This window comes from Planococcus citri, chromosome 2 (assembly GCF_950023065.1).
Source record: "Planococcus citri chromosome 2, ihPlaCitr1.1, whole genome shotgun sequence".
Lineage (NCBI taxonomy): Eukaryota > Metazoa > Arthropoda > Insecta > Hemiptera > Pseudococcidae > Planococcus > Planococcus citri.
In genome coordinates this window covers 58,346,418-58,364,790 of record NC_088678.1, presented here as the reverse complement: position 1 = coordinate 58,364,790, position 18,373 = coordinate 58,346,418, and the positions used below count along the sequence as shown (strand labels likewise).

The window sequence follows — 18,373 nt, the reverse complement described above, 5'->3', positions numbered from 1 at the left end:
CTCATTGTCTCATTGGTACGATATTCAAATGTATGAGTTAAAATTAAAGAAACATTTTCATTCTCCGTGTTCAAGTCGAAACGATTCGAACAAACTAAAGAAAAATGAGTGAACATCAACTTTTATTCGTCTCTTCAATTACGATAAAAAAATATATATTTAAAAATGAACTAACAAAATTCATTAATCACTCAAGTCTTACATTTCAGCTTATATACATTTATATTACACACAATTCGGAGCCATAAAAACGCAAATTATGCGTTAAATATGTACATTCGATGATCAATTTACGTTCACCAAAAAACGATATCAGGATACGTCCCTACGATGAAGACGAATCGGACGACGATGAAGAACTCGAAGAAGATGACGACGACGAAGAACTGGAGGATGAAGAAGAGGAGGAAGTTGAGGGTGACCGTCTTCTCCTTGATTTATGTTGTTTTTCTTTCGAGGATGTTGGTTTCTTTTTCTTCTTCGACTTTTCTTTAGAAACTGGCTTTTTCTTTGATTTTTCTTCAGGAGACGCAGGCTTTTTAGTTTTCTTTGCTTTTTGTACCGCTTCTTGGATAGCTTCCATCACAGGAGGAGCATTTTCTACAGCACCGTTCTTTAACCATTCTCTCAAATCATCGCTACAGAACAGAAAAAAAAAAAAGGATTAATTTCAGACACTCGAAACATCTAGCGGCGTATGTATAGGAATCACTTACGTCAGGCCTCCTAACCCGATCAAAGTGAAAAAATTAATGGAAAATCTGGTATTCTTCGGATTATCTTTGGGGAATAATCCTTCGACAGCTTCCTGCATTTCCCTGCAAGTTGAATATTCATTATATTAGCAATAATATTTCAAATACACGCTAAAAACAAGCTCAAAATACATACGGTTCTGAAAGACGGCCACGTAATTTAGCCAATCCCATATATTCGCACAGTTCTTGGAATAATATTTTAATGAATACTCTTCCTGAAGGAGTAGTATCGTCTTCGCTTAGTCGAATTACGGCTAGAACTGTCCACGGTATCGCATCGGAGTATAATAAATGAGCGAAAAATTTCGCTACGTTGCGTAGTCTGTTCGTGTCTAATCTATGAATAGTGTGGTAGCTATCGACGAATATTTGTTTAAGCGGTTCAATGTAAATTCTGTTAATTTGACAAAACCTCTGAAAAACAAAAATGGTAATGTTAAGACAGGGAAAAGTTTATATCGAGAGAGGAATGCAAGAAACACTTTACCTGCGCTAATAGACCGAAAAATTTTTCGTACGTACGTTGCTGCGTGCAACAATCTAAAAACATGTGACACAATTCTACTTCTTGTCCAGGTTTCATCTGCATTTTAAGTAACTTGTGTGCACATTCTTCGAAATCCAATGAACTATTGATAGTTAAATACACCGTTCGCCGGAATGCAACTAAATTAGTTTCTGTTTCGTCTCGAATTAAATCTGTAATACAAACATAAAATTACTGAGTTAATTCAGATACAAGTAAAAAAACACAACGAAACATACAACAGATGCTCAATTATTACTTTTTTCAGAGTCTGGATCATCGTCGTCTGCTTCTTCGGAATCATCTGATCCTTCGCTATCACCATCTTCATCGTCGTCGTCACTTTCGTCATCTCCTAGAATTTCTTTACATAACTGTTTGTATTTATTCTCGTTTTCTTCGTAATCGGGATCATGTCTAAATACATCTGCAATGAAATAAAAATATTCAAGTAAATGTAATACAATAATGATATTAAAAAAAGTATGCGTTTATATTTACTCAGAATATCTTGATTATCGAATTTATCGTCAATTGAAACCATATGCATAATTTGTTCTTCTTCGTCAATAAGATCAAGTTCTTCCATTAGGGCTGGATAATCTTTGAATTTGTCTTTCCTGACTTGATACATCACTTCTATCATATATTGAACCTGAAATTGAATTTAATAAGTTTTCTGCTTCGAAATAGTAATTAATCTTTGTAAGTATTTGGATCACATACTCGCTTATCAAGATCTCCTTCTTGTAATAGTTTACGAAGAGAATCGAACACAGAAAATAGACCTTTGGGCGAAACTTCACCTAATTTTTCACCACATTCCTTCAAAAATGCGATGGCGATTTCCACAGAATCATTAGTTGGACGAAAGAGTAGAAATTGCAAGATTTGTAGAGCTGCTATTTCGTGTAGCTGTTTAAGAAATACAAATGCACGATTTAAAAAAAAAATCGAATAAATACAGTTAAAGGTTCGATAAAATTAACTTACCATTCTTTGATTTACAAGGTGAGCAATAAACGTCGCAGCAGCAAGACAAGATGCTTTATCATTCCTTCTATAACTATTTTTAAATTGATTCACACATCTTTGTATCAATAATTCGCCTATGTTGGGAAACTGCAATATAAAAAGAGATATGAAATTAAAATAAATCATAATGACGAGGCATTATCTGAAACTTAATCGTTACAAACCTTCGAATTAACAACCGCGATTAACGCAGCATACACGTTGGTGAACTTGATGGATGCAGCTTGAGCTTGGAGTAGAGAACGGCACAGTAAACCTTTTCCTCGTACGATATTTTCTTTGAGTAAACTTCTAACAATAATACCTATATTTGCAACGTTGACTTTGTTAATTAAACCGTGAATCGATTTTTTCAGGGCTTCCCACGCAATACGTTGATATGCAGCGCTGTAAAAATATCATTTCAAAAATGAAAACATAGTATCGAGTGAAAATACTGTGATGTAAAAAAAAAGTACCTACCTAGATTTATCGGTGATATTTTGAGCCATCATTCTCAGCTTGGCCGGAGGTATGTAAGCTCCTCCTGTTCTCAAGTTGATGTCATCCTTCTTGGCGATTTTCCTTTCATCGGTTTTATCAGGTTCTGCTTTATTTTCAGATACATTTTCATTCTCTTTATTGATTTCTTTTTTTGAATCAGGGTATTTTTGGTCTGTAGGTGTTCTACTTCTTCTACGACCAGTATCTAAAATTCAAAAGCAACGTACTAGATAGAAATGACGTAAGTAAAGTACGTATTGTCAAAATGCAATATTACGTACCTTCCCGGCGTCTATAGTCACTCCTATGACGATCACTTCGATAATCGTCTCTCCGTCTATCTTCTCTGGAAACATCTTTGTGAGTATCATCTCTTCTACGATCCTCCCTGTCATATTTTCTACGATCTTCTCTTCTGCGATCGTCTCTGTATTCCTTTCTATGATGCTCTTTATCTCTATCTCCGCGAGAGTAATGTGAATCTTTTAGTTTCTTACTCAAATGTTGTTTGTCTTCATCGACGTCTGGGCTTCGACTTCTTGAGTGTTTTGCGCGCTCCATATTTAAAACTTTAATAGGAATGATTTTTAAAAATTCAGACTTCTAATAAAAATTAATTTCATCAAGTTTCTAATCAAAATTTTCATGATGTACAGACAACAACAACAACAACAACAGCAACAGAACGAAAATTTTTTTGGCTTTGTGCTAGCGTTCAGTCTTCATTCCATAAAAGTTCCGGATTCGGTTATACGGAATAATAAAGAAATTCGAAGTAACGTAACCGAAACCGATTAGTCAAGTAAAGTGAAATTTTTTCAACATGCATCCATTTTTTTAGAAACAAAACAAAACAAGCATCCTCAGCATCCTCCGTGTTTTATAAAAAATGGCTTGTTTTTTTTATTTTTTGTTTCGATTATTTCCGTTCGTGAATCCGAACTTCCGATCTATTTTTAAACTCACAATATGCATGGACCTTGAGTCATTCGCTTGTTAATTATTTTTAAATTCGTACCAAACTACCAAAGTAATTGTTAGAATATTTCACTCTCATTTCCAAACACGAATGCATCGCTTTCAAAACTTCTCATACAATGTCGCGGTCTGTTGAACGAGTCCTAGAGGAGGCTCACTTGAGCGGAGATTTGAAACTAAATGGGCGTAAGCTGAAGGAATTCCCCAGCACTGATAAATATGACTTACACGATACCGTATTCGCAGGTAAAGTTGCAATAAATAATCATACTGTAGCGAAACAGATTGTTCTTATCAAACTTATCATTTCAGATCTGTCTCGAAATCGATTTTCCGAATTACCAGTGGAAATCACTCGTTTTTGGTGCCTAGAACATCTAAATTTATATCATAATACTCTCAGATCAATTCCAGATTCCATAACCTATTTACAATCTCTAGTCTATCTTGATATCAGGTAAGCTGGTGATAGATTATAGAATCATTTCATATGCGACGTTTCCCTAATTTATTTTGTTTGTTTTTGCAGTCATAACCAGTTATCTGTTTTACCAAGTTCAATATTTCATTTACCATTAGAAATATTATTAGCTTCAAATAACAAACTACAAAGTTTACCTTCGGAGTTAGGCTACTGTAAGACTTTGGCAGAACTCGATGTTAGTTGTAATCAAATCAGTCGCTTACCTGCGCAACTTGGAGTGTTGACTTTATTAAGATCGTTGAATATTAGATGCAATATGTTGCTAGAAATACCAATAGGTAATATCTTTTTATTTATTGCAATTTTTCTGTATGAGATGGAGTAACACTAATACGGAGTTTCTTTATGTATAGAATTAACTTATTTACGTCTCACTCGCTTGGACATGAGTAGAAACAGAATCGCAAGTCTTCCTATTGAACTGAAAAACATGTCGTCTACCTTGGAAATATTACGTCTTGCTGATAATCCTTTGATGGCACCTCCCGCAGTCGTATGTTACGATGTCAATTTTTGAAATTTTAGTAAACTTGCAGCGAAATTTAAATTATTATGTGATTTTATTTAGGTTTGTGCTCGAGGAATGGTTCATGTTTTCAAGTGGTTAGAATTGAGATGCTCTAAGCAAGAAAATAAGAAATCCAGTTTTCAAGGCGAAACCAAAAACAAAAAGAAATATGATTTACCAAAAAACCAATTTAACGATTCGAGTAGCATTGACTGGCCATTTTTAAGCAGTGATATTTCCATTCCAATGTATTCACCTTTAGATGAAGTAAACGATGCCTTCATTAATATAGACTATCGCTAATGTTGATTGTAAAAACTAACTTGAAATATTTTCAGAAATTAAGCCGAACGAAAAGTCCGGAGAAAAGAGGATCAGATCTAGATATTGATAAGCCTTTAAATCCGAGGTGAATATTCTTCACAAAAAAAAAATGCAACTTGAATACAATGTGTTGATGGTAATAATTTGAATGGTTTTTTTTCAGTTACAGATCTGGATCAACGAAATCTTTAGATTCGCAAACATTGTCGATGAATAAAATGAATATGAAAAATCAAATGTTCGATAATCAAGTTGGAGAAAAATGTCATCTTCAAACTTACAGGTATTTCGACTTTATTTTTTTGTTAATTTTTGTTTCCAATAATAACTAATCAACTTATTATCTTAAAATCAGGGAATACAAAGAGTCTTTAAGGCAGCAACGAACAGTCGACAGCGTTTATAAATGTTCGCAACGAGAATTAAGCAATGGAAATTCCAAGTCGCCGATTTTACAGGAATCAGTCCCCATTCCTGTTCCAGTTTCAGTTCCAGTCACAGTTCGTAAACTTATTGTATCTCATTCTCACGTACGTTAGCTCGAATTTTGAGACCAATTCGTTTTACAGGAGCCAAAGATTACACAATCATCTGACATGAAAGTAAAATCATCACCGATCAAAGAGCCACCGCCATCCATGTGTGAAAAATTAGTTGTTAAAAGTCTGACGAGAACAAAATCGAAGAATCTCAACGATATACCGTTCGATAAAATGCAATTCACCATGAGAAGAGAATATGAAAAAGCCAAAGAAGAAGCCGAATTAATCCGCCAGTTGAGAATTGTAAGTGATAAATAGCGTAGGTATTCGCATTTGTACATATCTCATCGGCGCCTATTTCATTTCATCAGACCATCGAATCTCGTCTGAAAGTCGTCCTTCCTGAAGATTTATCTTCAGCTTTAAACGACGGTGTGGTACTATGCCATTTTGCTAATCATATCATGCCCCATTCGGTGGCCAGTATTCATGTTCCATCACCCACTGTTGTAAGTTGAATTATTCGTTGTTTGAATTACTATGTAAATATAGCGAATGCGATAATTTAGTTGTTTTTTTTTTAAATGATATTTTTAGCCCAAATTAACGACTGCCAGATGTCGAAGAAATGTTGATAACTTTTTAGAAGCATGTCGCAAAATTGGTATTGAAGACGTAAGTATACTTATCGTTTGCACTGTAAAATTTATCGTGAAATGGAATAACTTTAGGTTTCTGTGAAAAGATACCAGGAATTTTCACTCGTTTGTGCCTGAAAATGAATGAAAGTTGTTCCATTTCGATGCACATTACGTATATACAATTTTATATTATTGTAGATGGCTTATTACGTGTATTTTCGTTTATGAAAAAATACTTATACTTTCTTCTGTAATCTGTATTCTTTATAAATGTTGTCGATAATAATCAAGTAATTTTACTCGGAATTTTTTAGTCTACGAGAAATAACTTGAGACTTTCGAGAGCTCAAAAAAGAAGATTTTTATTTTGTTTGAAAAAGAGTAAAAACGTTGGCGTATCTCTCTATAGTCTCTTGATTATGAAAAGTCTGAAGTTATCGAATTACTCTAGACTACGATTATTTTTAAAAAAATATTTTGTTGAAAGTTTGAAGTGAAGTCGTTTTGAGATCGAGTGATTTTTACCTCGTTATCTGATTGAAAATAAAAATATCAACGAAGAAAAATAAACTTTAGCGAAGAAGAGATCCGTTTGAAGTAAAGTGAAAGTAAAAACGTAGGCTTGTGTTGTTTCATTACATCTGTTCATGTTCATTGACCAAATGCCTGCTAATGATAAACTGTGAACAACAACAAAAAAAACGTGTAGATTGTAGCGCTTTTATCGTTTTGTTTAATTGTTTTACTAATAATAGCTTAATCGCCATTGTGTTAGTTGTATACTAACCGCTTTTGTAACTGATTTAAAATTAAATCGGGTTCTCCTGAAAGTATGGTCGACTCGAATGTACTATAAAAAGCACGAGTCAACGTATCGATTTACGAAACGTGAAATTCGTATAAAAACCTTAACATTTATACTATTTTACATTTTCCATAACAATGTTGGGAGTGGTGTAAACTGAGTTTTTTTTCCTCTTTAATTGGCGTGTGTGGTAGCTGCGTTGCACGTTTGTACCGTAATTAATTGAACATTTGGTGTAATAATGGCAGCTAAAACGGTGAATAAATTGATTGCAGGAGTTATTATGCAATCGGAACGATATACTCGAGATGAAAGAGAATATTCTTCCAACTGTAGCGGTTATCGTTTGTAAATTATTAAAGAAGTCGAATCAACTTTCTTTAAATTCTCAGCACCGTAAACTACTTAACGTCGAATCGTTCGACCAAAATCACATTAACGCCTCGGGCGTCGTCGTATTGTCGCGTCAGCGTATCATTTTCGAAAAGTTCTCAACGGCGTTATGTTTGTTGATTTTTGTCTCTGTTAATTTACTATTATATATTTGTCCGATACCGAGCTAGTCGAAGCTCCTCGTGGAAATATACGATATTTTCTAAGGCTATAGAGTGGCCAAAAAAAAAACGCTTATTTTTTAAGTAACCTAATTTACCACAATGATAATAATTTGGATGCATTTTTTTTAGAGCGAAAAACCATTAACCCGATCGTGGGTTGTGATATTGTGAATGCTTCCTACCTTTTTTTTTTGTATGTTTAAATACAAGTAAAATTACGCTATAATTTTGTTAAGTTGTAAGCTTTTTTAAAATTAATTTCCTATTTTTTTTTCTACTAAGGCTTAAGTTCCTTGACGCCTGATTTTTTTCATAAGTCCGTTACCATTGAACGAATTTTCATTTCATTGTAATTTTTTTTTCTTTTAAAAATAGGCTCGATGATACGTAGCAAGCGGCGGATTGATTTTAATTTTTCACTTTTTTTTTTTGGTTAATTTTTTTATTTTTGGCAAAGTCTTAACGAAAGAGACCGTTGAATTTCAAAGAAAATCTAGTCATGAATACCAAAAGACGATATTTATTGCGTATTTTTAATTTTATTTTCAATCTATTTTCTTTGATACTCTTTTTCTAAGAACATCATTTTTGCTATTCTTTTCTAAGGTTTCTTTCGCTGAACGAAATATTTGTCATGCAATGTTTTTCTTTCCTTACCTTATTTTTTATTTATTATTTGGTTGATTTCTCCAACTTTCAAATTCAAAGTAGATATCTTAAGAGACTGAAAAGCGTCTCGTTAACTCTCAATCCGCTAATTGCTCTTCGTACTTTGTATAAATTGGCTTTCTTTGGTGCTAATTAAACAACAGGATTTTTGGGCTGTGATTTTTACGAGCATTTTGGTATAATGTATAGTGCCTTTCTTCGTAGACATGTGTATGTGTGTTTGTGTATAAGATCGTAGGTATGTGTGTGTGTTAGAGGTTGAACGCTGTCTGCGTTGAGCATTTTTAGAATTTTAAATCGCGTTTCGCGTCATCTTGGCTTTTTTTTCTTCTTTTTAACCGTAACAATCGCCGCTCATGTTCACTAACTATCATTGTACATAGTACAGTTTTACTTTTCGAGGTGTCGAGGTTGAGAAAAAAAAACGCGAAGAAACTACAAAGAGTTGAGCAACAAATACAAAATACCTACCTATATTCGCGCCACTCGTCAGTAATGGGAAATAGAGAAAAGCGTTCGATAGACGTGTAAAGCACCGACTCCCAACACTCTATCCACTGGTTAATCTAATGGTATACGCTTATTTTTGTTTAATTTTCAGACTCTAGTTTGTTGCGCTGGTGACATATTAGAAGGAAAAGGATTAATACAAGTAGCTATTACGGTAGCTGAATTGCTTCGATTTCATAATACAAAATCGGGTTCGCAAGAACCGGCTGCCGTATAAATATAAAAATTTTTTAACGCGAGGTAAGAAGAAAATTATGCCGCTGGAGAAAGTGATGAATTTTGATAAGATGGTGTGTAGAATAGAAATATTATACCGAATAAGCGTATTGGCGGACACGAGCTTTAGGTTGGTTCGCTTTTAAGGTACATATTCGTGTTACAAGATTCGAAGCTTTTATCATGCATTAGCTGTTGTTGTACTACGTAAATCAAATTATACACGATGCCAGGTTAGCCTATGTGAAAATGTTCAAAGGCGGTGCTTTAATGTGGTAATTTTTCTTTGAGAGTAATTCCAAGTATTCCTCACAGCGCGCGTTATCAAAATTAATTCACTGCCACTTAAATGTACATTTTTTCGTTGAGCTGTTTTGCATTTACAATAATTATTTTTTTTAAATATTTTTTGCACGCACCTCAGGTGAATTTTTTTAGTCTGGGTATTAATTATTAAGATTACTTTGTAATGTGAATGAAAATCAACGACTATTACTATATTATAGTGATAACTTTTATTTATGTACCTACCCATATTTTTTGTTTTTAATGTAAACGTATCCGAAATAAAACATTTTTATGGACTTTTTTGTTTTTATTGGATTAATTGATTTTGTGTTGTTGGATGAAAAGGAGTGTATTGAGTTTTGAGAAATTTGTTTGTTTTTTCAGTTCTTCTGAGTATAGGTTAGGTACCTACCGAATGGATGATAAAACAGGCATGAAATGAAATCCACTATTTAATTTTTTTTTAGTGACTTTAGTGACTGAAAAATCGCAAAACAGTGACAAAAAATTTGAGAAAAAGTGACCAAAAGTTTGAGAAATGAGGGCAAAGTATAAATTAAATATTATGTTAGTCAGGGAGCCCACATAAGGATTTATTGCATCCCCCAACGTCGATCCTAAAGTACAAAGAGCAGGCAAAAATTTGAAGTGTTGAAGTGCCTTTTTCGATTTTTGGTGAATTTTCGAAAATCAAATTTTGGCTAAAAATCTGGGAAAAATCAAAATTTTACCAAATTGACCTAGAGAGCTGAAATTTAGGATATACCCTATTTTCGACCTGCCAAATCGATTGGAAACTGTTTCAAACCGTTTTGATCAGTTCTGGAGCCTCCAGCAGATTTTTGAAACTCGAAATTTCCCAAACTTTCATCAAATGGAGATGGAAAGCCATAGTTCATTCTGCAAACTAATTTCAATACGCTACGAAGTCGACAGCAGGTGGATTTCAAGTCATTTCGGAGCCTCCAGCGACTTTTTGAAAGATTTCATGGCGTTTTTAGGAAAATTGAAATTTTCAAAAAGTAGCTGGAAGCTTTAAAACCACTTGAAATCCACCTTTCAATACGCTACGAAGTCGACTGCAGGTGGATTTCAAGTCGTTTTGGAGCCTATAGCGACTTTTTGAAAATCACTGGAGCCTCCAGTAGATTTTGAAACTCGAAATTTCCCAAAATTTTATCAAATAAAGATGGAAAGCCGAAATTTATTCTGTAAATTAATTTCAATACGCTACAAAGTCGACTGCTGGTGGGTTTAAAGTCGTTTTGGAGGCTCCAGCAACCTTTTTGAAAGGTTGTATGGAGTTTTTTGGAAAATTGAAATTTCCAAAAAGTAGCTGGAAGCTTTAAAACCATTTAAAACCACCAATCATGCAGTCGACTTCGTATTGTATTGAAATTAGTTTGCGAAGCAAATTTCAGCTTGCTAACTCCATTTGATAAAATGTTGTGGGAATTTCAAGTTTCAAAAATCTGGTGGAGGCGCCAGTAATTTTCAAAAAGTCGCTGTAGGCTCCAAAACGACTTGAAATCCACCTGCTGTCGACTTCGTAGCATATTGAAATTAGTTTGCAGAATGAACTATGGCTTTCCATCTCCATTTGATGAAAGTTTGGGAAATTTCGAGTCACAAAAATCTGCCGGAGGCTCCAGAACAGTTCAGAAAGGGCTAATTCCATCTCCATTTGATGACATTTTGGGAAATTTCGAGTTTCAAAAATCTACTGAGGCTCCAGAACAGCTCAAAAAAGGTTGATTCCATCTCCATTTGATGAAATTTTGAGTTTCAAAAATCTGCTGAAGGCTCCAGAACAGCTCAAAAAGGGTTGAAACAGTTTCTAATCGATTTGGCGTGTCGCAAATAGGGTATATCCCAAATTTCAGCTTTCTTGGTCGATTTAGTAAAATTTTGATTTTCTCATCATTTTTGGCCTAAATTTGATTATTAAAAATTCACCAAAAATCTAAAAAGGCACTTAGCACTTGAAATTCTTACAGGTGATGAATTTTTGCCTGATCTTTCGATCTACTTTTGTACAAGTTAGAAAATATCGGCTCTATGCTCTATCCAACCACTTGACATCGTCTTACATTTTTAATGTTGAACAATAATTGATTTTTAATTTTTTTTTTAATGACAATTCTGAAGGATTTTCATGAAAAATATTGATCATTTCCTAAAATTTTGCACTTTACATCCATTTTCACCGAAATAGTGACAAAAGTGACTTGAAAATGAAATAAGTGACTAAGTCACTTTTCAAGTGACCGAATTTCATGCCTGATAAAATTTTGAACTATCTAACTGCTGAAAGTTGGTATCTAATTTCAATTTCACAAAAATCGGAAATTATTCGTACAACAATTTTCTACTCGATTTCTGCAGCAGTGGATATTAAACATGAAAAAAAGTACAAATATATTCAAGGAAACAACGACAACAACGTTTGTAATAACTCAAATTGAATAATCGTCGAATTAAACACAGGAACGAACAAGACAATAAATTAATAAAAATGAGGAGCTCATTGCAAAAGTAGCCCTTGTCACATGAACCTATGCAATCTCCAAAGCTCTCCCTTGAGCGTACCCAGTATCATGAATGTAAACTCTATAAAGCAATTACTCTCAGGGCTACTCAGGGTAGACTAACTTGACGGTCATTTCATCATTACAACATGATCTCCGCTGTTGGCAATAGGTGCAATCGAGTAAAACGTGTCTAAAAGTTCATGTGACAAGGGCTACTTTTGCAATGAGCTCCTCAAATCCAATAATGGAACATCGATAAACAAAAAAATCTCTGGAAACGAATTATTAATACGTATAAATAATAATTCTTATTAAAAAATCATATAATCGCAGGGAGGAGGGAGGTAAGTAGCGTAGATCATCGTTGTTTGGCTACGTTTCTTTTCTCATTTTCAGCAGTCGCCTGGTTTTCTTCGAATAAATTTTCTCTAAACATATTCAAAACTTCTAGAAAATCTGCACGGGCGGTTTTTGTTTTCGTATTTTCTAAAATTTCGTAGAAAATCGCTTTCAGTTCTTCATCTTTGACGATATCTTGTTTTTGTCGAGGTTTCTGAGGATTCACGGTTGATTTATTCATCGTACTCTCTTCCGTCTGTCGCTGAATTTTAGAATTCACCGTTGGTGTCCCAGAGCTGAATTTATCTGATGTAATTTTCTCTTCAGTTTGTATTCGATTTTCGAAATTCACATTCGGTTCTCCACTCGACGTAATTTCATCGACGGAAACTTCGTCAAAAATGATCAAATCGTCGTCAGCTTCAATACAGCCCATCGTATCATCATCGCTAGAAAGTATTATCTCGGAAACGTCGATATATTCGATATCGGTTGTCTCGTTATTATTGACGAATTGACTAACAGCGTGAATATGACGACACATGTTCCATTCAACAGCGTTATCCGAACAAGTACACAAATAATGATGAATGCAAGTTTGACATTCCGAACAGAACATTTTGCAGTTACATTTGAAAATATTTCGTACAACACGATACGCTTTATCATTCGATGTAGCTAGAAAACTTTCTAAATCGTCGTTTTCGCTGGTAACTTGAACGGTTTTCCAATCGGCGTGACGTTTTCTAAGGATCTTCATCTTTTGCGATACTTTCTTCTTGTACAGAACGGTAAGCCGATCGAATAATTTGTGTCGAATGAACCGTATCAAGAAATACATAGATTGATCCAAGTTACCGACTTCTCTACCTTTTAAATACAAGTATTTAATTTTTTTATGCATCCTTTCTATGCTCGGGTTGGTAGTATTGATCACAGTATTTTTTCGGTAACAGTAAGCCCAGTGCTTGGCAGTTTCGGCGAAATTGCTTATAAAATACGCTCCAAATTCTTCGAAATACTCGTCATTTTGAAACACATCGACGGCTTCTTCTAATAAATCGGCAAATTTGTTTTCATCCAACTCGTATAAAAGCGTTTTCAAATACTCATGTACGTTTTTTCGCTTTTCTGCGTTCTTGATGTGTTTCAGGCGATCTTTCCAGGCTATGTCTACGTACCACGAACAATACAGTCGTAATTCAACGGAACCCATTACGTTTACCCAAGAATTATAAATTTCGTCCGCCATGTCGGACATGAATACCTTTGAATTTATAATTCCAAGTTTCTCTTTGATAGTTTTGTAGAAAAATGTAAAAATTTCCTCATCTGTTCGATTGCTTACGAGTAGAGCGCAAGGAAACGCTTCGTGAATATCATCCAAAACAACGAGCGAAAATAAATTGAAATCGTCGTCTGTGAAACCGGTTGTTCCATGGATACATATTACTTCTTTACCGTAGTTCTTCAAGACGTCGGCTTGAGCCGAATTCATGACGATTAAAACAAAATCATTTTTATTCAAGAACCGAAGCTCTTTGTTCATCGCTTTTCCTCGAGGTTTATAAAAAAGTATCAGAGAATTAGGCTCTTTTTGGAGTTCGTCGATAGTCAAATGATTATTCGTTTTGGTGTAATCTGCTCTTCCTTCGCTAGTCGTGATATTATATTTAGTAGCAATATTATCTATATCTTTCAAAGTGATAATGTGTTCTCTTCGTAATTGTTTACCACACGAATTACGAATATCTTCGAGTATAACATGCTTCGAAACGTTTTGTCTAAGTTTCTCCACTATCTCTTCTCGTATCGTTTGCGATAAACTAATATGACAAAAATCGCTTTCGTTATCGTGTCCAACGTGAGTATGAATGTATTTGACACAAATCCCTTCGTCCGATTTAAGGCAGATCATGGAAGCGGGACAGTAACCGTTGATTTTCTTCGATCCTCGAGATCTCAGATGTCTGATGCCTTTGGAGATACTTCGGAATATACCTGATCTATGGCAAATATATTTCGATTCTTTTTCCTTTTTTTTCAGGCGAGTGTATTTCAAAACAAACTTGGACAGGGTGTCGTCTTCGATATTCTTTTTCCAATTTTGAAAAGATTCTTCACTTTGAAACATATGCGTGGTTTCTTCGTATTTTATATCGTGGTCGAGGAAGAAATGTTTCTGAATTTTGGGCGTAGAGAAGAATTGCTTACAAATGGGACATGTCAGTGTAAACCGCCTAGATTTCTTATCAGGAACATGAGATGTACGCCAGTGTTTTCGGAAACTTCTTTTGCTAAAGGTTATCTTCCGACAGATATCACAGATTAATGCATCATCTTTTTTCTGAAATTAGAATGTAATCGTTAATTCAGTTTATTGTCAGAAAATTGAAAATTTTGAACAAACAATACACTATACGTAGGTTTTAACTTACTTCTACGTGGATCCTTTTATAGTGGCGTTGAAGATTAGATTTATTACAAAAATGTTTTCCACATTCATCGCATTGAACTCTGAGGGTAGGGATTAACGGAGGAACCGCTGGAGAGTTCATTTTTCATTGAGATAAAACTTCAGTAATTTATCGAAGCATTAAACACATTATATTGAAGCTTTAAATCTCGAAGCTGTTGAGGATCATCTTATGTTTACATCAAACATCCAGAAAAATGCAATAATAATACATTCTTGCGTTCTTTAAATTGAACAAAATTGAAAAAAATGAACCAAGTAATTTCATTTTACTCGTGATGTTGATGTAAATCATTTTTTGCATGTTTTGAAAAAATTGATAAGAACGCGGATGGAATGGACATCACTGATTGGTGGATACGATTCGACTGATACAGAAATCTGTGATGTGATTGGTTGATTTTTTACAGTACCACTGGGTAGCCAATCATATTAGAGAATGATAAGGGAATGTAAACACAACGTAAAATGTAGCTAGCAACTTTACTTCTTTACTTGGAAAATTGAGTTTTTGAACGTTGAATTTAAGTCTTTCAAAGAATAATTAATAATGGATAACGACGTGAATATCACCGAAGAAGACGTAGTCATTACTGTTAAAATTTTAGTACAAGATCACGTGAGTACTTTCAAGGTACTTTTCTTCCACCGTAGTATTCTCGTTTCCTAAAATTCGTTTCTCTTCTATTCAGGAAATACATTCCATCATCGGCGAAAATGAATCTATCTTGAAACAAATCAGAGGAAGTGTAAGTATTAATGAGTTTCTTCGAATCCAAAATATTCACTTTTACTAAATCGTATTTTTTCAGTCCGGTGCCAGCATAAGTATATCGGATGGGTCATGTCTGGATCGTGTTGTAACAATTACTGGTACTGTTGAAGAAATGTACGATGGAGGCAGAATGGTTCTCGAACGACTTTCAGCGGTATTTGATTGTTCATCTCGTTACTCGAATTATCGACGTTGTTCAAAAATTATCATTTGTGTATTCTCTATTCAGTATAACGAAGAAACCGATAATGACTTCGATCCGGATAATGTAGCTTTAAAACTAATAGTACCAGCTTCCCAGTGCGGTTCACTGATCGGTAAAGGGGGTAGTAAGATCAAGGAAATAAGAGACTGTAGCGGTGCAGCTATGCAAGTTTCAGCTGATATGCTTCCTCATTCTACTGAAAGAATCGTCCATATATCTGGACATATTGAATCTATATTAGATTGTATTTACGAAATTTGTTATTCATTAGTAACGGTGAGTTGATGAATGATGATGATTTTTGATGAAAATTCAAGATTCGAGTGTCACGAAATTGTTTCATTTTTACAGTCACCGGTCAAAAGTAATTCTGTACCTTATAAACCTACAACCGATATGGTAGAAGGACCTATTGTATTTGCAGATGGAAAAGCGTATACTTTACAAGGCTCAACTGCTGTTCCTATTGCCGACGTGAGTTCTTTTTCAGTTATTACTAGAATTTTCGCCATTATGTGATGATGGGAAGATTTAAATGAAACACATTCACGATTTTAGGTTAATTTTCTTCTGAAAAATGAACTTCTTCAACCATTTCTTGGAATTACCACTAGTTCCGATGCTGCAGGTAACATTTTTTTTTTATATCTGTAGTAAGAGTCCAAAATTGAAGTTTCTAAACTTATTGTTTGTATTTGTAGCTATTGCGAGGATGTTAAAATCGCACGTATTCAACAGTAAATCCAACCCTCCATCGGATAGGAAACCAAATTTCTATAAACAAGAGTACAGAGTACCTGATAGCTGCGCTGGCGGTATGGTTGGAAAAAATGGAATCAAGATTTCAGAAATAAGGTTAAGATTTTTTAAATGGAATTTTTTGCGAAAATTAATCGTCATGTTACATCTTTAACTATTTATACTTCATGCTACAGACAAGTCACAGGAGCTTTAATTCATCTTCCAAATTTAGATGAAAATTCTTCACATGAAATAAAAGAACGAATGGTTACTTTAGAAGGTACTCGGGAATCCATAGCTTTGGCAAAATTTTTGATAAATACGAGGTATAATTCTTACACAAGATATGTATGTATAATTTAAGGTGATTTTTTTTTACTAAAATGAAAATAATGTTACAGCATCGAATTACAAAAAACCAACTTCGACAATCCTCAAAATACCGAACAATTTGATAATGTGGAAACGGAATCGGCTACGTCTACGTTAGTTAGCATTTTATCAAGACCAGGAGCATTGAGTGTGGTTTCTTCATTCTTAGGATATCAAAATATTTCCGAATTTATTAATAGTTTTGAAAATTATCGATTTTGATTCGTGATCATGAATTTAGAAAATAGATTCGCTGATTTTTTTATTTTATTTATTTTTTGTACTTTGTAGGCATTTTTTTCAAGTGTTTGACGAATTGAAAAAAATTTACTTGTTCTGAGAAAACGCTTATTATGTATAGTATTTATTCGAAAAAAAAATAATGTACATAATGCGACATTTATCATTTTGTAATTAATTAATAAACGAGACTCAACTGTAAATAGGGTCAATTTTAGTTGTTTATGATTTTTATTCCATTTTGAAAAACGATTTTTCTCATTTTACGCGATAGGAATATAGGTATGTAAACGTCACCAAAATGGAGAAATATTTTATGCAGGTCCGCTGGATCACACGGCAAAATCGTGTTTAATAAATTATCTCTTGTTTTGCATTGAGGTTATCTGTTGTTATAATTAGAAGTTCATTATCACTGTTTCCGATTTGAATCGTTTTGAGTACCTACCTAATAATTAATGTTTTTCAAATTAAAGTTCACTGAAAGAATGAAAATGCAATCGAATTGCAATAGTCTCATTGATCATGTGTATACAAGGTGCTTAAAGTTTTTTTCTAAAGTACACAATTTACTTGATAACAACGTTCATAAACATTCGACCATATGAGATTATTTTCAAAGCAATTTCAAGAGAAAATTTGACGATTATTTCTACTCTTCATTTGGACTTTCTTTTAATAACTTTTTCTCAATTTTTGAAAATGATTTACCAATTCCATAGCATTTTGTACTTGCAAAGCTACATCAATCAAGGAGCGATCGAAATCAAAAATAAATTTAGAACACGTCCAGTCCTGTAAGCACTACTTTTGAGTTCTTGACCCTTCAATGTCAAAAGAAGTTTAATGGATTCACGTAGGAGAATTTAATGCCTCAAAACACAGCGTTCAATTCACTTTTTGACAACGGCAACTGCTTACAAGGAAAATTTTTTACATCGTGACAAAATTGCAATGAATCAGGGTCAAATGTCGTACGAACTCCTGATTTCTAAATTTAATTAAATACCTATGAAAACTAACACAACATATTTCTAGGTATATGGAATCAAAATTTTATATTATGAATGAAGACTACCTAGTACCTACACATAGGTACCTGCTACTGGGTTTGAAATGATGGAGAAATACTTCCACAAATTTAAATTCTTGATCACTTATATCATTTTTTTTTTTTTAGGAATTTGATAATTTCTAAATTTTTACGTAAAAGTGAGATGGGTATGGTTTCATTTCATCTTTCAAATTCTAAAATTAAATTTCAACAAGTTTTAAAAATTTTCATGATATTGTTCGATTTCTACACAAATTTTTATTTTATTAAAAATGGAGATTTTTCCAAATTTTCAGAAACATTCAGATTTTTTTCTCATTGAAAAAAAATCCAGAAAATTCAGTGTACCAAATTTTTTTTCCGAATTTCAATATTT

General features: G+C 33.7%; 4 protein-coding genes across 8 annotated transcripts; 2 read left to right on the top strand and 2 right to left on the bottom strand.

Annotated features, from left to right (window-relative positions):
• Positions 1–105: 105 nt before the first annotated feature.
• ncm (nucampholin) lies at positions 106–3,467 on the bottom strand. Its single transcript, XM_065351687.1, has 11 exons — positions 3,084–3,467; positions 2,782–3,007; positions 2,484–2,706; positions 2,278–2,406; positions 2,011–2,199; positions 1,786–1,939; positions 1,544–1,711; positions 1,246–1,457; positions 892–1,172; positions 717–818; positions 106–638 (listed from the first exon to the last, which is right to left on the bottom strand). The coding sequence occupies exons 1-11, from the start codon at positions 3,361–3,363 to the stop codon at positions 326–328; spliced, it is 2,277 nt and encodes a 758-aa protein (XP_065207759.1). The 5' UTR covers positions 3,364–3,467; the 3' UTR covers positions 106–325.
• A 198-nt stretch (positions 3,468–3,665) lies between these two features.
• On the top strand, positions 3,666–9,560 carry Lrch (Leucine-rich-repeats and calponin homology domain protein). 5 transcript variants are annotated; one of them, XM_065351689.1, is made up of 12 exons: positions 3,667–4,026; positions 4,093–4,237; positions 4,310–4,542; positions 4,618–4,757; positions 4,833–5,039; positions 5,111–5,181; positions 5,266–5,379; positions 5,452–5,596; positions 5,666–5,881; positions 5,950–6,087; positions 6,176–6,253; positions 7,300–9,560. In XM_065351689.1, exons 1-12 carry the CDS (start codon positions 3,900–3,902, stop codon positions 7,585–7,587), a joined length of 1,902 nt encoding a protein of 633 aa, XP_065207761.1. In that variant the 5' UTR covers positions 3,667–3,899; the 3' UTR covers positions 7,588–9,560. The 5 variants fall into 5 exon arrangements, with proteins under 5 accessions (XP_065207762.1, XP_065207761.1, XP_065207760.1 ...); XM_065351688.1 differs by having other exon boundaries at positions 5,260–5,379; XM_065351691.1 differs by having other exon boundaries at positions 3,669–4,026; positions 5,260–5,379; positions 8,852–9,560.
• Positions 9,561–11,685: 2,125 nt separating this feature from the next.
• Positions 11,686–14,925, bottom strand: LOC135836704 (uncharacterized). Its single transcript, XM_065351686.1, has 2 exons — positions 14,573–14,925; positions 11,686–14,481 (listed from the first exon to the last, which is right to left on the bottom strand). Exons 1-2 carry the CDS (start codon positions 14,690–14,692, stop codon positions 12,154–12,156), a joined length of 2,448 nt encoding a protein of 815 aa, XP_065207758.1. The 5' UTR covers positions 14,693–14,925; the 3' UTR covers positions 11,686–12,153.
• Positions 14,926–15,043: 118 nt separating this feature from the next.
• Positions 15,044–17,160, top strand: LOC135836707 (poly(rC)-binding protein 3-like). Its single transcript, XM_065351693.1, has 9 exons — positions 15,044–15,229; positions 15,303–15,359; positions 15,423–15,539; positions 15,615–15,866; positions 15,942–16,064; positions 16,149–16,218; positions 16,292–16,445; positions 16,526–16,657; positions 16,733–17,160. The coding sequence occupies exons 1-9, from the start codon at positions 15,161–15,163 to the stop codon at positions 16,923–16,925; spliced, it is 1,167 nt and encodes a 388-aa protein (XP_065207765.1). The 5' UTR covers positions 15,044–15,160; the 3' UTR covers positions 16,926–17,160.
• The last annotated feature ends 1,213 nt before the right edge of the window (positions 17,161–18,373 follow it).

What these genes read in the sequence shown, in the direction of transcription:
- ncm (XM_065351687.1), bottom strand. Translation starts at nt 3,363, where the DNA reads ATGGAGCGCGCAAAACACTCAAGAAGTCGAAGCCCAGACGTCGATGAA. An exon ending in TGACTATAGACGCCGGGAAG is followed by an intron (nt 3,008 to 3,083) that starts GTACGTAATATT and finishes TTTGAATTTTAG; the next exon opens with ATACTGGTCGTAGAAGAAGT. An exon ending in AAGGAGATCTTGATAAGCGA is followed by an intron (nt 1,940 to 2,010) that starts GTATGTGATCCA and finishes ATTCAATTTCAG; the next exon opens with GTTCAATATATGATAGAAGT.
- Lrch (XM_065351688.1), top strand. Translation starts at nt 3,900, where the DNA reads ATGTCGCGGTCTGTTGAACGAGTCCTAGAGGAGGCTCACTTGAGCGGA. An exon ending in GTTGCTAGAAATACCAATAG is followed by an intron (nt 4,543 to 4,617) that starts GTAATATCTTTT and finishes CTTTATGTATAG; the next exon opens with AATTAACTTATTTACGTCTC. An exon ending in TGTATTCACCTTTAGATGAA is followed by an intron (nt 5,040 to 5,110) that starts GTAAACGATGCC and finishes AAATATTTTCAG; the next exon opens with AAATTAAGCCGAACGAAAAG.
- LOC135836704 (XM_065351686.1), bottom strand. Translation starts at nt 14,692, where the DNA reads ATGAACTCTCCAGCGGTTCCTCCGTTAATCCCTACCCTCAGAGTTCAA. An exon ending in ATAAAAGGATCCACGTAGAA is followed by an intron (nt 14,482 to 14,572) that starts GTAAGTTAAAAC and finishes TTCTAATTTCAG; the next exon opens with AAAAAAGATGATGCATTAAT.
- LOC135836707 (XM_065351693.1), top strand. Translation starts at nt 15,161, where the DNA reads ATGGATAACGACGTGAATATCACCGAAGAAGACGTAGTCATTACTGTT. An exon ending in AAATTTTAGTACAAGATCAC is followed by an intron (nt 15,230 to 15,302) that starts GTGAGTACTTTC and finishes TCTTCTATTCAG; the next exon opens with GAAATACATTCCATCATCGG. An exon ending in ATCAAGATTTCAGAAATAAG is followed by an intron (nt 16,446 to 16,525) that starts GTTAAGATTTTT and finishes TTCATGCTACAG; the next exon opens with ACAAGTCACAGGAGCTTTAA.